This window comes from Myotis nattereri (genome assembly GCF_964212035.1).
Source record: "Myotis nattereri genome assembly, chromosome: 1".
NCBI classification, from domain to species: domain Eukaryota; kingdom Metazoa; phylum Chordata; class Mammalia; order Chiroptera; family Vespertilionidae; genus Myotis; species Myotis nattereri.
The window spans coordinates 129,573,881-129,588,792 of NC_138075.1; the positions used below are offsets into that span (position 1 = coordinate 129,573,881).

The window sequence follows — 14,912 nt, forward strand, 5'->3', positions numbered from 1 at the left end:
CCCATTTCTCTTTGAGATGTCAGTAGATTGCATAGCTTTGAGACTTATAGGAGAGGGGGATGAGAGTGGGGCTGAATCAGCTGTCTGATTTGGCAGAAGTGTTACATTTTCTGTGACTTTAACCTGATTAAGCAAACAGAAACATGTCCATATGAGGAAAAGAAGGTGAATTGATGTAACTGGTGATATTTTTCCAGTCATAGATTATCATAATAAAATTATGATAATAATATATGACTCTAACAAGGTACATCCAGGGTTGGGCCAAAGTAGGTTTATACTTTTTATAGTTGTTTGTGTGGAGAATAATACAAGAATTAGTCAATAACTGTACAAGAGTAAACTCTGTGTTTCATGTACTCACAACTGTAAATCTTTTGCCCCATCCTTTATGTGAAGTTATGTGTTATTAACATAATTTCATAATAATGTGATTTATAAAATGAGTAACAGAAATATCTTACTAGGCCATTGTGAAACAACTTCAACAAGTACTGGCTGGTACCAAAACAAAACTATCTACAATAAAGTTTTTTCTGGAGATTGAATCACGTCATCATATGCATTTAGAAGATAAGAAACAAGATTTCAAGAACAAACTGGATCAAAGCAGAAGTCAAGTATGTATGAAATTTAACCTGTAATCAGTTAAACTATAGCTGGTTAAATAATATAATGTGTTTTAGGATACTACTTTTCATGGCAGCTTTCTTATGTATTTCATTGTGATTAATTGTATTATCTTCATAGTGCACTTATATCTTAAACCCTGGCTTTTATTCTGCCATTTGTATATTTTTTTAAGTATTTACCCTTAGGAACGTTGAGAATTATGCATCATTCTTCATAGAAGTCAAGAGGATTGTTTTCTATTAACTAACATTGCAGTTCATGCCATTCGAAAAGCAACCTCAGAAATTGTTTTCATATAAACACCTCACAAATTGTTCTTCACTTTGGGCTCCCTGGAGGTGTTGTAGGACAGTGCCTTTAAAACTCATACATTCTGAAAATCCTTTGAGGCACCACATAAATGTTTCTGAGGTCTTAAGGGTTTTATAAGTCTTGGCTTCATCCTTAAACCATGTCTTCCTGGACACCCTGGATTTGATGTTAGCCCAGAGCCCTTTCTTTATTTTAGCACTAGGGGCCTGGTGCATGAAATAGTGCATGGATGCAGTTCCTAGGCCTGACCAGCAATCGAAGAGCAAGTGTCTGGTGTGGAAGGGCAGGTCCCAGCTGACCTCTGAGCCCTGGGCAGCACCTGGGCTCCCAGGCCCCTATGCGCGCCCCCCTCTGCCTAATTCACAGTGCCTGAGTGCCCACACGTAGATTTAGTGAGTACAGCCAGATGCCACAGGCCCGGGCTCAGTGTGGGCCTCTGGGCTGCCCAGCAGCACCACACAGAAACCGGGAGGCAGTGTGAGCTCTTCTGGCTGGCTCACAGACCGGCTGCTGTGCAAACCCATGGGGAGCCTGACCGGCCCCTGTGGTCACAGTGGCTGCGGCCCAGTGGCTGTGTCCCGGATCACCCAGAACATACCACGTGTGTGAGTCCTGGTGTCCTGGGAGAGGGTAGCAGGAGGAGTGAGAGCGAGCTTGGCAGAACCCGCATTCTCGCTGCACCTCTGTCCCCATCACCCCCACCCTCAGGTAGTCAGTGAGAGGTCACAGACCCATGTCATAGTGAGCAGTCAAACTCCTGGTCTCCCCAGTCGAACTCTTGGTCAAATGACCACCCAAGGGGACAATTTGCATATTACCCTTTTATTATATAGGAATAGAGGCCCAGTGGACAAAATTTGTGCAGGCGGTGGCGGGGGGGGGGGGGGCGGGGATCCCTCAGCCTGGCCTGTACCCTCTCACATTCTAGAACCTCTAGAGGAATGTCGCCTGCTGGCTTAGGAAACATCATTTTCATAATCCGGGATCCCTTGCTCCTTACCTCCCACCTGTTCGCTCCTTACTGCTTGGCTTGTTGTTCCTTAGTACTGCCACAGAGGCAGGAGAGACCCCCGCCACTTCCTTTGTGCTTGCCAGCCATGAGCCCGCTTCTGGCTGAGTGGCACTCCCCCTGTGGGAGCACACTGACCACCAGAGGGCAGCTCCTGCATTGAGCGTCTGCCCCCTGGTGGTCAGTGTACATCATAGCGACCGGTCATTCTGATCATTCTGCCATAAGGGTCACTTAGACTTTTATTATATTGACTAGAGGCCTGGTGCACAAAAATTTGTGCACTCGTGGGGCGGGGGGGGGGTCCCCTCAGCCCGGCCTGTGCCCTCTCGCAGTCTGGGACCCCTCGGGAGATAACGACCTGCTGCCTTAGGCCCGCTCCCGGGTGGCAGAGGGCAGGCCCAATCCCTAGGCGCAGCCCCTGGTCTGGCTCAGAGCAGGGCCGATTGAGGAGTTGGGGCGCCGCCCCCTGTCATGCACAGAGCAGGGCGGATCGGGAGGTTGTGATGCCACCCTCAGTTACGCTCAGGGTAGGGCTGATTGGGGGGTTGGGGCACCGCCGCCTGTCACACTCAAGGCAGGGTCGATGGGGAGGTTGTAGTGCCACCCCTTGTCACGCACAGAGCAGGGCCAATCAGGGGGTTGGGGCGCCACCCTCTATCACCCACAGAGCAGGACCGATCAGGGGGTTGGGGCGCTGCCACTGTCACACACAGGGAGGGCCGAAGGGGAGGTTATGGCTCTACCACCGCCGTGGGCAAACTACGGCCCATTTGAAATGAATAAAACTAAAAAAAAAAAAAAAGACCGTACCCTTTTATGTAATGATGTTTACTTTGAATTTATATTAGTTCACGCAAACACTCCATCCATGCTTTTGTTCCGGCCATCCGGTCCAGTTGAAGAACCCATTGTGGCCCTCGAGTCAAAAAGTTTGCCCACCCTGCTCTACCCCAATACACACAGAGCAGGGTCCGTGGAGGGGGGGTTGGGGCGCTGCCCTCTATCACCCACAGAGCAGGGCCGATCAGGGGGTTGGAGCACCGCCACTCTCACCCTCAGGGCAGGGACGATGGGGAGGTTATGGCTCTACCCCGTCACACACAGAGCAGGGCCGATCAGGGGGTTGGGTTGCCACACCCTGTCACACACAGAGCCACAGGGCGATCAGGGGGTTTGGGACCTCCCCCCTATCAGTCACAGAGCAGGGCTGATCAGGGGGTTGGGCGCCTTCCCCTGTCATGAACAGAGCAGGGTGGATAGGGAGGTTGTGGCCCCGCCCCCTGTCACACACAGAACTGCAGGGCGATCAGGGGATTGGGGCGCTGCCCCCTGTCATGCTGATCCCGGTGCCAGGAGGCCTCTCAGCTCCGCAGATCCCGGTCCTGGGAGGCATATTACCCTTTTACTATATAGGATAGAGGCCTGGTGCATGGGTCGGTGCCGGCTGGTTTGCCCTGAAGGGTGTCCTGGATCAGGGTGGGGGTCTCCACTGGGGTGCCTGCCAGCCTGGGTGAGGGGCTGATGGCTGTTTACAGCTGGTCACACACCCTTCAGGGTGGGGGTCCCCACTGGAGTGCCTGGCCAGCCTGGGTGAGGGGATGATGGCTGTTTGCAGCTGGTCACACACCCTTCAGGGTGGGGCCCCCACTGGGGTGCCTGGCCAGTCTGGGTGAGGGGCTGAGGGCTGTTTTCAGGCTGGTGGGTGACTAAAGCTCCCAACTGCTCCTTTTTTTCTTTCCTTTTTTATTCTGGGACAGCTTTAGCTCTGGCTCCAGCTCTGAGGCCTCTGCTGCTGAAAGCAGGTATCTGGTTTGTTTGGGTTCTATAATCGAAACACTGTATCAACTCCAGCTCTGAGATCCCGGCGGGCTGAAAGCAGGTTTCTGGGGTTTTGTTTAGCTTCTATATTTGTAACAATGTTTCAAACTGCAAGCTCAGAGGCCAGCAAGGCAGGCGGGGAACATTGGTTTCCTCCATCACTGAAAGAAGCAAGCCTCATGTTAGCTTCAAGTTGCCTGGCTGCTGGCCACCATCTTGGCTGGAAGTTAATTTGCATATCTCGCTGATTAGCCAATGGGAAGGGTAGCGGACGTACGCTAATCACCATGTTTCTCTTTTATTAGATAGGATTATATAACAATTGGACCTGTGGGAGAAGCAATAATTGGGAAATGGATAATTAAAATCCTTAAGTCCTGTTTCTTGTATATTTAACTAGAGGCCCTGTGCACACAAATTCATGCACTTGGGGCAGGAGGAGGGTCCTTTAGCCCAGCCTGTACCACAGTCTGGGATCCCTCAGGAGCCTAAGCTGCATTCTGGCCCCTCTCTGTGGAAGGTGACCGGCAGGATGATCAGGGAACAGCACCCACAGGCGAGCAGCCAGCCCTGTCCCCAAATTACCCCTCCTCTGCCGCTGAATGCCACTTATGCCCCCCCCGCCCCCCCCCCATCTCCATCCCCTCCCTCTGCCTGCTGGCACCCACCTTGGCTGACCTGCTTGCTGGCCCCACCCCTCACTGACCATTCTGCAGTTCGGTCATTTTGCATATAAGGCTATTATATAGGATTGTCTTTCTTTAGCTTATCTTTCTCATCAGTTTCACTTTCACCAGCTTCCTAGAAAGAATCCCTGTCATCCTTGTTTCAGTGTCATTTTGTTCATTTGTCCAGAAGCCCTTGCTGTCAGCCTCCTCAGGGGCCATCAGGCCTCCACTCATCATTTCTTGGAGGCACTTTTGGTTTTTATTCTCACTCTTCTCTACATTATGTCAGGTTCCATCCACCTGCAGTTTAAAGGCACTCCCAACTTGTGTGTGTTTCTTTTTTAGTGTCAGCAGTCTGTTTTTATTTTATTTTATTTTATTTTATTTTATTTTATTTTATTTTATTTAGTGCTTAAAGTATTACATATGTCTCTTTTTTCTTCCATTGACCCCTCACCGTCCACTCCCACCTCCCAGGACAAGCCCCCACTACCCCAGTGTCTGTTTCCATTGGTTAGGCTAATATACATGCATTCAAGTCCTTTGGTTGATCTCTTGCCCCCCGCTCCCCATCCTCCTTGCCTTTCCTCTGAGGTTTCATGGTCTGTTTGGTATTTCTCTGTCTCTGGATCTATTTTGTTCATCAGTTTATGTTGTTCATTATATTCCACACATGAGTGAGATCATGTGATATTTATCTTTCTTTGACTGGGTTATTTAGCTTAGCATAATGCTCTCCAGGTCCATCATTGCTGTTGCAAATGGTAAAAGTCCATTCTTTTTCCTAGCAGCATAGTATTCCATTGTGTATATGTACCACAGGTTTTCAATACACTCATCTGCTGATGGGCACTTAGGGTGTTTCCAAATCTTAGCTATTATAAATTATACGGCTATGAACATAGGAGTGTATGTCTTTTCTGATTGGTGTTTCTGATTTCTTGGGATAGACTCTTAGAAGTGGGATTACTGGGTCAAGTGGAAGTTCCATTTTTAACTTTTGAGGAAACTCCATACTATTTTCCACAGTGGCATTCCCACCAAAAGTGCACGAGGGTTCCTTTTTCTCCACATCTTTGCCAACACTTGTTGTTTGTGGATTTGTTGATGACAACCATTCTGACAGGTGTGAGATGGTACCTCGTTGTTTTGATTTGTATCTCTCAAATTATTAGAGACTTTGAGCATGTTTTCATATGTCTCTTGGCTTTCTGAATGTCCTCTTTTGAAGAGTGTTTATATAGGTCCTTTGACCACTTTTTTATTGAATTGTTTATCTTCTTTTTGTTAAGTTGTATGAGTTCCCTGTAAATTTTGGAGATTAGGCCCTTATCAGAGAACAGTGGCTTTGTAATACAGCTTGATATCTGGTATTGAGATCCCTCCTACTTTGTTTTCTTTCTCAGGATTGCTGCAGCTATTTGGGGACTTTATTTTACTAGTATTCCAGATAAATTTTTAGAGAGTTTGTTCTAGGTCTGTAAAATATATCAATGGTATTTTAATGGGGAGGCATTGAATCTATAGATTGCTTTGGGTAGTATGGACATTTTAATGATGTTGATTCTACCAATCCATGAACATGGTATGTTCTTCCATCTGTTTATGTCTTCTTCTATTTTTTTCAGTGTCCTGTAGTTTTCTGAGTATAGGTCTTTTACCTCCGTAGTTAAGTTTATTCCTAAGTATCATAATTTTCTTGGTGCAATGGTAAATAGAACTTTTTTGTAATCTCTCTTTCTGTAAGTTCACTATTGGTGTATAAAAATACCATAGATTCCTTGGCTTAATTTTGTATCCTGCTACATTGCCAAATTCATTAATTAAGCCTAATAATTTTTGATGGACTCTTTAGGGTTTTCTATGTACAATATCATGTCATCTGCAAATGACAGTTTTACGTTTTCTTTTCCAATTTTGATATCTTGTATTTCTTTTTCTTGTCTGATGGCTATGGATAGCAAACAGGAGTGGTGAAAGTGGGTATCCCCGTCTCATTCCTATTCTTAGGTGAAATGGTTTTAGTTTTTGCCCATTGAGTATGATGTTGGCTGTAGGTTTGTCATATAAGGCTTTTATTATGTTGAGGTATGATCCCTCTATTCCCATTTTGCTGAGGGTTTTTATCAAGAAAGGGTGTTGGATTTTGTCAAATGCTTTTTCTGCATCAATTGATATGACTATGTGATTTTTATCTCTCAATTTGTTTATTATGTATCACATTTATTGATTTGTGGATACTGTACCATCTTTGCATCCCTGGGATAGATCCTACTTGGTCATGGTGTATGATCTTTCTGATGTAATGCTGGATCCAATTTGCTAGAATTTTGTTGAGGATTTTGGCATCTATGTTCATGAGGGATATTGGCCTGTAATTATCTTTCATCATGTTCTCTTTTTATCTGGTTTTGGTATTAGGGTAATGTTGGCTTCATAGAATGTGCTTGGAAGTGTTCCTTCCTCTTGAGTTTTTTGGAATAGTCTGAGCAGGATAGGTTTTAGTTCTTCCTTGAATGTTTGGTAAAACTCCCCTGTGAAGCCATCTGGCCCCAGTTTTGTTTTGTTTTTTTGCTGGAAGCTTTTTGATGACTGCTTCAATTTCTTCCATAGTTGTTGGCCTATTGAGGTTTTTAGATTCTTCCTGATTGAGTTTTGGAAGGTTGTATTTTTCTAGGAATATGTCCATTTCCTCCAGGTTGTCCAGTTTGTTGGAATAGAGTTGTTCATAGTATTTTTTTTTAACAATCCTTTGTATTTCTGTGAAGTCTGTTGTTATTTCGTCTCTTTCATTTCTGATTTCATTCATTTGGATCCTCTCTCCTCATTGCTTCTTGATGAGCCTGGCTAGAGGTTCATCAATCTTGTTTATCCTTTCAAAGAACCAGCTCTTGGTTTCATTGATCATTTTTTGTTTTGTTTTGTTTTGTTTTTGTCTTTATGTCATTTATTTTCCTCTGGTCTTGATTATCTTCTTCCTTCTGCTCACATTGGGATTTTCTTGTTGCTCTTTTCTAATTCTTTAAGTTATAGAGTTAGACGATTTATTGCAATTTTTTTGTTGTTTTTTGAGGTAGGCTGGTAGAGCTATAAACTTACCTCTCAGGACTGCCTTCGTTGTGTCCCATAGACTTTGGATTGTTGTGTTTTCATTGTCATTCGTTTCCAGGGTGTTTTCAGTTTCTTCTTTGATCTCTTTTGTAACCTACCCATTGTTTAATAGCATGCTATTCAGCTTCCAAGTGTTTGAATTTTTTTATTACTTTTGTTGTAGTTTATTTCTGATATTATGCCATTTTGGTCTGAGAAGATGCTTGATATGATTTCAATCTTCTTGAATTTGGAGAGACTTTGCCTGTGAGTCAATATGTGGCCTCTCTTTGAAAATGTCCCATGTGCACTTGAGAAGAACATATATTCCATGGTTTTGGGGTGAAATGTTCTGAAGATGTCAATTAAGTCCATCTGATCTAGTGAGTCATTTAGGATTGCTGTTTCTTTACTGATTATTTGTTTAGAGGATTTCGCCAGTGAGGTCAGTGGGGTATTAAAGTCCCCTACTATGATTTTATAGTTTTTGATCTCTGCCTTGATATCTTCCAGGAGGTGTTTTTGTTTGTTTGTTTGTTTGTTTTTGTTTGTTGTTGTCGTTTTTATTTGGGTACTTCTGCATTGGGTGCATGTATGTCTACCAGTGTTATTTCTTCTTTTTGTATCAATCCCTTTAGTATTATGTAGTGGCCTTCCTTATCTCCTGTTGTGGCCTTCATTTTGCGGTCTATTTTGTCAAGCATAAGTATTGCTACCACAGCTTCTTTTCATTTCCATTTGCCTGGAAGTTATTTTTCCATCCCTTCAGTTGTGTAAATCCCTTGTTTTGAGGTGGGTCTCTTGTAGACAGCATATACATGGGTCATGATATTTTATCCATTTAGCCACTGATTGTCTATTGATTGGAGCATTTAGTCCATTTATGTTTAAAGTTATTATTTATAGGTATTTGTTTGTAGCCATTTTTATTTTTTATTCCTGTTTTCCTTCTTCCCTTCCTATTTTCTCCTTTTACAGCAGTCAATTTAGCATTTCTTACACTGCCAGCTTGGTGGTAATAAACTCCTTTATTCCTTTTCTGTCTCTAAAGCTCCTGATTTCCCTTTCAATTTTGAATGACAGCCTTGCTGGATTCAGTCCCTTGCTTTCCGTCACTTTGTATATTTCATTCCATTATCTTCAGGCCTGATGTGTTTCTGTTGAGAAATCAGTTGATAATCTAATGGAAGATCCCTTATAGGTAACTTTCTGTCTCTCTTGGTCAGCCTTTAAGATTCTTACTCTGTCGTTGGTGTTTGCTAATTAATTATGATGTATCTTGGTGTCAGGGTTTTTGTGGTTTTTTTTTTTTTTGGTTCATCTTGTTTGGGACTCTGTGTGCATTTTGGACTTTTGTAAATTTTTTCTTCTCAATATCAGGGAAGTATTCTGTCATTATTTCTTCAAACAGATTTTTTATTCCTTGCTCAGTCTCCTCTCTTTTGGCACCACTACCATGCAGGTGGTCATTTCCTGTTGTCCCATAGCTGCCTTACGTTCTCCTCCTGCTTTTAAGGTTTGTTTTTCCCAGTTGCTGCTCTGCTTGGGTATTTTTTTTAACCTTGTCTTCTAGTTTGCTGATGCAGTCTCAGCTTCCTCTACTCAGCTGTTGATACTTTCCATTGTGTTCTTTATTGCAGATATGTCATTCTTCATTTCCACTTGGTTCTTCTTCATTTCCCCTTGATTCTTACACATGTTGAATTTGTCTCCCATCCTTTTCAGTGTCCTTATAACTATTGTTCTGAATTGTTTCTCTTACAAATTGCTTGCCTCCATTTTGTTTACTTCCTTTTCTGGTGATTCCTCCTTTTCTTTTGTATGTGGGGTGTTTCTCTTCCTCCCCAATTTTTGCTGCTCCTTTGTGGGTTTTTACTATGTATTAGATCAAAATTCTATGTCACCCATATTTTTTTGAGTTTTTCTTGTATAGTAGATGTTTTGTGGGATCCAGTGTTGCAACTCTCAGGTATTATGGTTGGGTATTTTATGATGTTCCCTACTTGGGATATTTGGGTTCTCCTGGTGTAGTTGTGTCTTGAGTGTTATTGTCCCATTCATGGATGGAGTGTCCTCTCTGTGTTTCTGGTTATGTGGCTCACTCTCTACCACATTGACAGAACAACACAAAATACAACTCGACAAGATACGACACAAAGGGAACAAAACACAAATGTACTCACGATACTGATAACCCCAATAAAAGTGACCACCAGAGGAAATAGAATTAGGAGAGATAAAAGAAAGCAAAAATGGTACTGAGAAAAAGGAAAAAGGTAAGAGTGCAAAGAAAAAGAAGCAAAATGAAGGAGAAAAAATATGCATGTATGGGGAGAAAACTTCACAGGACAAAAAAATAAACAAAAAAATTCAAACAACAAGCACCCAGAAAAAAAAGGGGTAGGGGGGACAGAATCTGTAGAGGCAGAGCTTATTTCCAGAGTAAGGTAGAGAAATTGAATGAATAGGGCAATGGTCATGGTTCAGTATAGAGGTGGTAGAAAGAGAATGAGTGGATAAGAAGAAAAATAAAAAACAAAATAATCAATAAATTAAAAATAAAAAGATAAAAAAATAACCAAAAACTTTTTTTAAAAAAAATTATCTATCTATATATTCTTCTATTTTTGGAAAAGGAGAATAGAGGAGAGAGCAGATAGGCTTGAGTTTAGTGAGTAGAACTAATTAAGCCATTAGGAGAAGAAGAGAGCAAGATAGGAGAGGAAAAGCAACAGCATAAAAAATTGACTAGTAAAGAAAGAAAAAAGAGAAGGGTGCATTGATTTGAAGCAGGGGAGAGGAAATTAGATACATGAGTAAGCCAACAGAGACTATAATAATAATAACATGTCAATAAAGCAGATAAGGAAGGCCAATTTTTAACAAGGTGTAGAGAGAAAAAATATAGCAGGGATAGGAGAAGAAAAACAGGATGAAAAAGGGAGAAGTGAGGAAGAAAAGGGTGGAAAAAAGAAATAATAAGATAAAATAATGTTAAAATAATAAAAATGGAATGAAGAAAAAATAATACAAAAAATAAAAAGTTAAAGAATAATAAAGAAAAAAAATTTAAGGTAAAGATAAAAAATAAAAAACTGAAGTGTCATTCATTTCAGCTCAGTTTTAATGTCCCGGGGGGGGGGGGGGGGGGCTGGTTTAAGACTCCTCTCTACTGTCCTGTCTGCCACTTCTCAGTTTCCTGGTAGGTAGTCAGCATGTGTAGAAATTCCCAGTGATCCACCACTCCTCTGTGTCTGTCTCCACAGTCTTGGTTGCAGGCTGGCAGGACCAGTCTGCCTACTTTCACTGTCTGCTTTCATTCTTATTTACACAAGCATTTATTTCTGACATGTGCTTTAGGTGGGGGTGTTGCTGTATTGGTTTCAGGACAAAACAGCACCTCAACCCAATTCCCAAGGGCTCCCTGGTTCTATTCAGAGTCTGTTTCCTCTGCAAAGCTCGAGGTTGGGTGAGGCTGCACCAGTTGCCTTGCGGGTGCTGCCAGGGGCTGGCTCTTCAGGAGAAAATGGCTGCTTAGGGTTGGAGGCTCGGGAGGTGCCAGTGCCGGATTCCTGGTCACCTTTCCCTATCCTGCTCCTCTCCACAGCCTTTCCCCAGCCTCCACAAAACTGCACCTTCACCTGCACCACAGCCTCGGTGAGTGTTTGTAATGGAAAGGTCCTATGAACTGGGTTTAGTGAGTAAAAGCAAGGAAAATGTAAAGGCAAAACAACCGCGCCACTAGGAGCTTCTCTCCCCCTGGTAGGCGCTGCTCCACAGTTCTTCAGGCTGCCTTCCTGGTGGCGGCCTCTCATGGCTGTGGACTCAGATCTAGATGCCCGGCTGCCAGCCATCCTGCGGACCCTCCACCGTCCAGTGTTACCGTGTCCCCAAGGGCCGGACTTGGTGCCGCGCAAGTTCTTTCTGACCCTCTGTCCCAGTGGTCGCGAGTCTTTCTCTCCAGCCCAGATCCCGGATCCTACGATTCTCCAGGTGTCCCCTGTCATTTCCAGCCATGGATTTTCTCACCAGCTGTTAATTCCTCAATTCTGGGTGGATGCTGTTCGATTTAGTTGTTCCTTCTATCTGCTCCATGAGAAGGCACATGGCACATCTGCCTATTTGGCCACCATTTTGAAAACCAGCGCTCTAATCTTTTTTTTTTTTAATTAAATCTTTACTGTTCAGATTATTACAGTTGTTCCTCTTTGTTTCCCCCATAGCTCCCCTCCACCCGGTTCCCACCCCACCCTCCGCCTTCACCCCCTAAACCCCCCCCCCTCCTCATCCATAGGTGCACAATTTTTGTCCTGTCTCTTCCCGAACCCCTCACACCCCTTACCCCCCGAAGAATAGTCAGTCGACTCCCTTTCTATGCCCCTGATTCTATTATAATCATCAGTTTATTCTCTTCATCAGATTATTTATTCACTTGATTTTTAGATTCACGTGTTGATAGATGTGTATTTGTTGTTCATAATTTGTATCTTTACCTTTTTCTTCTTCTTCCTCTTCTTAAAGGATACCTTTCAGCATTTCATATAATACTGGTTTAGTGGTGATGAACCCCTTTAGCTTTACCTTATCTGTGAAGCTCTTTATCTGACCTTCAATTCTGAATGATAGCTTTGCTGGATAAAGTAATCTGGGTTGTAGGTTTTTGGCATTCATCACTTTGAATATTTCTTGCCACTCCCTTCTGGCCTGCAAAGTTTCTGTTGAGAAATCAGCTGACATTCATATGGTATTCCCTTGTAGGTAACTGAGTTTCTTTCTCTTGCTGCTTTTAAGATTCTCTCTTTGCCAAAACTGGTTTGGCTTAGTGGATAGAGCGTCGGCCTGCGGACTGAAGGGTCCCAGGTTCGATTCCAGTCAGGGGCATGTACCTGGGTTGCGGGCACATCCCCAGTGGGAAATGTGCAGGAGGCAGCTGATCGATGTTTCTCTCTCATCGTTGTTTCTAACTCTCTATCTCTCTCCCTTCCTCTCTGTGAAAAATCAATAAAATATATTAAAAAAAAAAAGATTCTCTCTTTGTCTTTTGCTCTTGGCATTTTAATTATGATGTGTCTTGGTGTGGTCCTCTTTGGATTCCTTTTGTTTGGGGTTCTCTGCGCTTCCTGGACTTGTAAGTCTATTTCTTTTACCAGGTAGGGGAAGTTTTCTGTCATTATTTCTTCAAATAGGTTTTCAATATCTTGCTCTCTCTCTTATTCTGGCACCCCTATAATTCAGATGTTGGTATGCTTGAAGCTGTCCCAGAGGCTCCTTACACTCTCTTCGTTTTTTTGGATTCTTTTTTCATTTTGCTTTTCTGGTTGGGTGTTTTTTGCTTCTTCATATTTCAAATCTTTGACTTGATTCTTGAGATCCTCTAGTCTGCTGTTGGAATTCTGCATAATATCCTTTATTTCAGTCAGTGTATGCTTAATTTCCAGTTGGTCCTTTTTCATAACCTCAAGGGTCTCACTAGATTTCTTGAGGATCTCACTACATTTATCAGCGGTCTCACCAGACTTTTTGAGGGTCTTACTAAATTTATTGGCGGTTTCTAGAAAGTTCTTGAAAAACCCTAGAAGTGTGGTTTTGAATTCTATATCCAGTCATTTACTTTCCTCCATTTCTGTCATTTGTGACCTGTTTCTTTGTCTCCGCATTTTTTATGCTTCCCTATGTTGGTAGAGTGGCTTTCTGTGCTAGGTGTCCTATAGGGCCCAGTGGCTCAGCCTCCCCAATTACCTGAGATGGACACTCTTGGTGCACCCCTTTGTGGACTTTGTGCACAGTATTGTTGTAGTTAAGCCTCGATTGTTGTAGGTATCACTGGGAGGAATTGACCTCCAGGCCAATTGGCTGTGAGAGTCAGCTGTGTCTACGGTGGGAGAACTTCTGTGCTGAAGAGACCCTTATGAGGCAAAACTTGCTTCAGTGGGGCTTTGGTGCTCACTGAGTCTGCCCCCTGAGTGTGTCCCTTATGGATCTGAGGAGTTGTAAACTGGATGGTCCCAATCTGACCACTGGGTACACTGGCTCTTGGATCTAAGGAGGTGCTAATTTAGCCTCTGTCTAAGGCTACTCAGCAGGAGCTATGAAGAGATCTGCAGATTCCCCTTCCTTGTGTGGGGTTTGAAGGTACCCAATTGAGGCCCAGCTGTGAAGCAAAGCAAGCTGCTGTGGGGCCGTGGGCCTTCTCTTGGAAGTTCTGGGTCTGTCTGGCCCAGCTGCAGTTTGTTAGGTAATTTTCAGTTTTCAAAGGGCCAGGCCATTCATATACAAAAGCCTCTGTAGCAGCTTGGGTGGGGCGGGGTCTCAGGGAATCAACAGAGCTGAGCAAGCATCTATGGCTGATCCTCAGCCCTGCCCTAAGGGTCTCCACGTCTCAGTGTCCCGGTAATCACTGCAAGCACCTTTGAGAGAAAGCCGCCCTCGAGTTCCAAGTTCTTCCCACTGCCAGACAGTCCAGTTTCTCCCTGTATGAGTCTGGGTCCCCAGAGACTCACCCAGAACTGGAGTTCAGAGCAGTCGGGGGCATGTGACTCCCGCCCAATTCAAAAAGACGGCACCGTCCTCAGTTGCCAGCCCTTGCCGTGTGTGCCTCCGTACCTCTGCACTTCCACACCTCCTCTGAGTCTCAGTGTGCTTTACTCTTTACTTCTAGTTGTAGACTTTCCACTCAGCCAGCCTTCCTGTGGTTCTGGATGATGTCTTTTAGTTGTATTTTTGAATTTGTTGTGGGAGGCAGCAATTTCCGGTGTTTATGTATGCCGCCATCTTGGTTTCTCCAAAACCAGCGCTCTATTCTTATTGTCAGTATCTGTTCCAGTTACTTATTGCTGCTTAATAACCACCTCCAAACCTCATGTCTTAAAGCAGCATTTACTTGTTCACAAATCGGCAGAGGCCAGCTCATTGCTTTTCCACTTGCCATCAGCTGGGATGTTTTGAAGCTGGGAAGTAGAATCATGTAGAGCAGTGGTTCTCAACCTTGGCTGCACATTAGAATCACCTGGGAATTTTTTTAAAATCCTGATTTCTGGGCCTCATCCTCCGGAAATTCTGTTTCTTTGTTATGGGGTGGGGTCACAACATTAGTAACAAAGAAACAGAATTTCCGAAGGATGAGGCCAAGCAATCAGTATTGTAAAAAGATTCCCAGGTGATTCTAATGTGCAGCCAAGGTTGATAACGACTGTTCTAAAGGCTTGTTCATTCACGGGTTTGTCAGGTGCAGTGGGCTTTTGACTGGGACGCTTGCTGGGGCAGTCTCAGCTGGACACCTGTATGAGGACTGACCATGTGGCCTGGGCTGCTTGGTTCTTCACAACACGGTGGTGAGTTCTCAGGCTGAGCTCCCTAGGGAGAGAGTCAGATGGCACCAG

The 14,912-nt window shown here is 43.8% G+C and overlaps 1 protein-coding gene across 2 annotated transcripts in view; it reads left to right on the plus strand.

Annotated features, from left to right (window-relative positions):
* Window positions 1-14,912, plus strand: part of LOC308523060 (putative coiled-coil domain-containing protein 144C) — a 63,938-nt gene that overhangs the window by 46,178 nt on the left and 2,848 nt on the right. For both annotated transcript variants that reach the window (XM_081096723.1, XM_081096724.1), the window contains one exon: window positions 468-620. In XM_081096723.1, coding sequence (XP_080952849.1) covers window positions 468-620 — 153 coding nt within the window. The remainder of the gene's footprint in view (window positions 1-467; window positions 621-14,912) is intronic.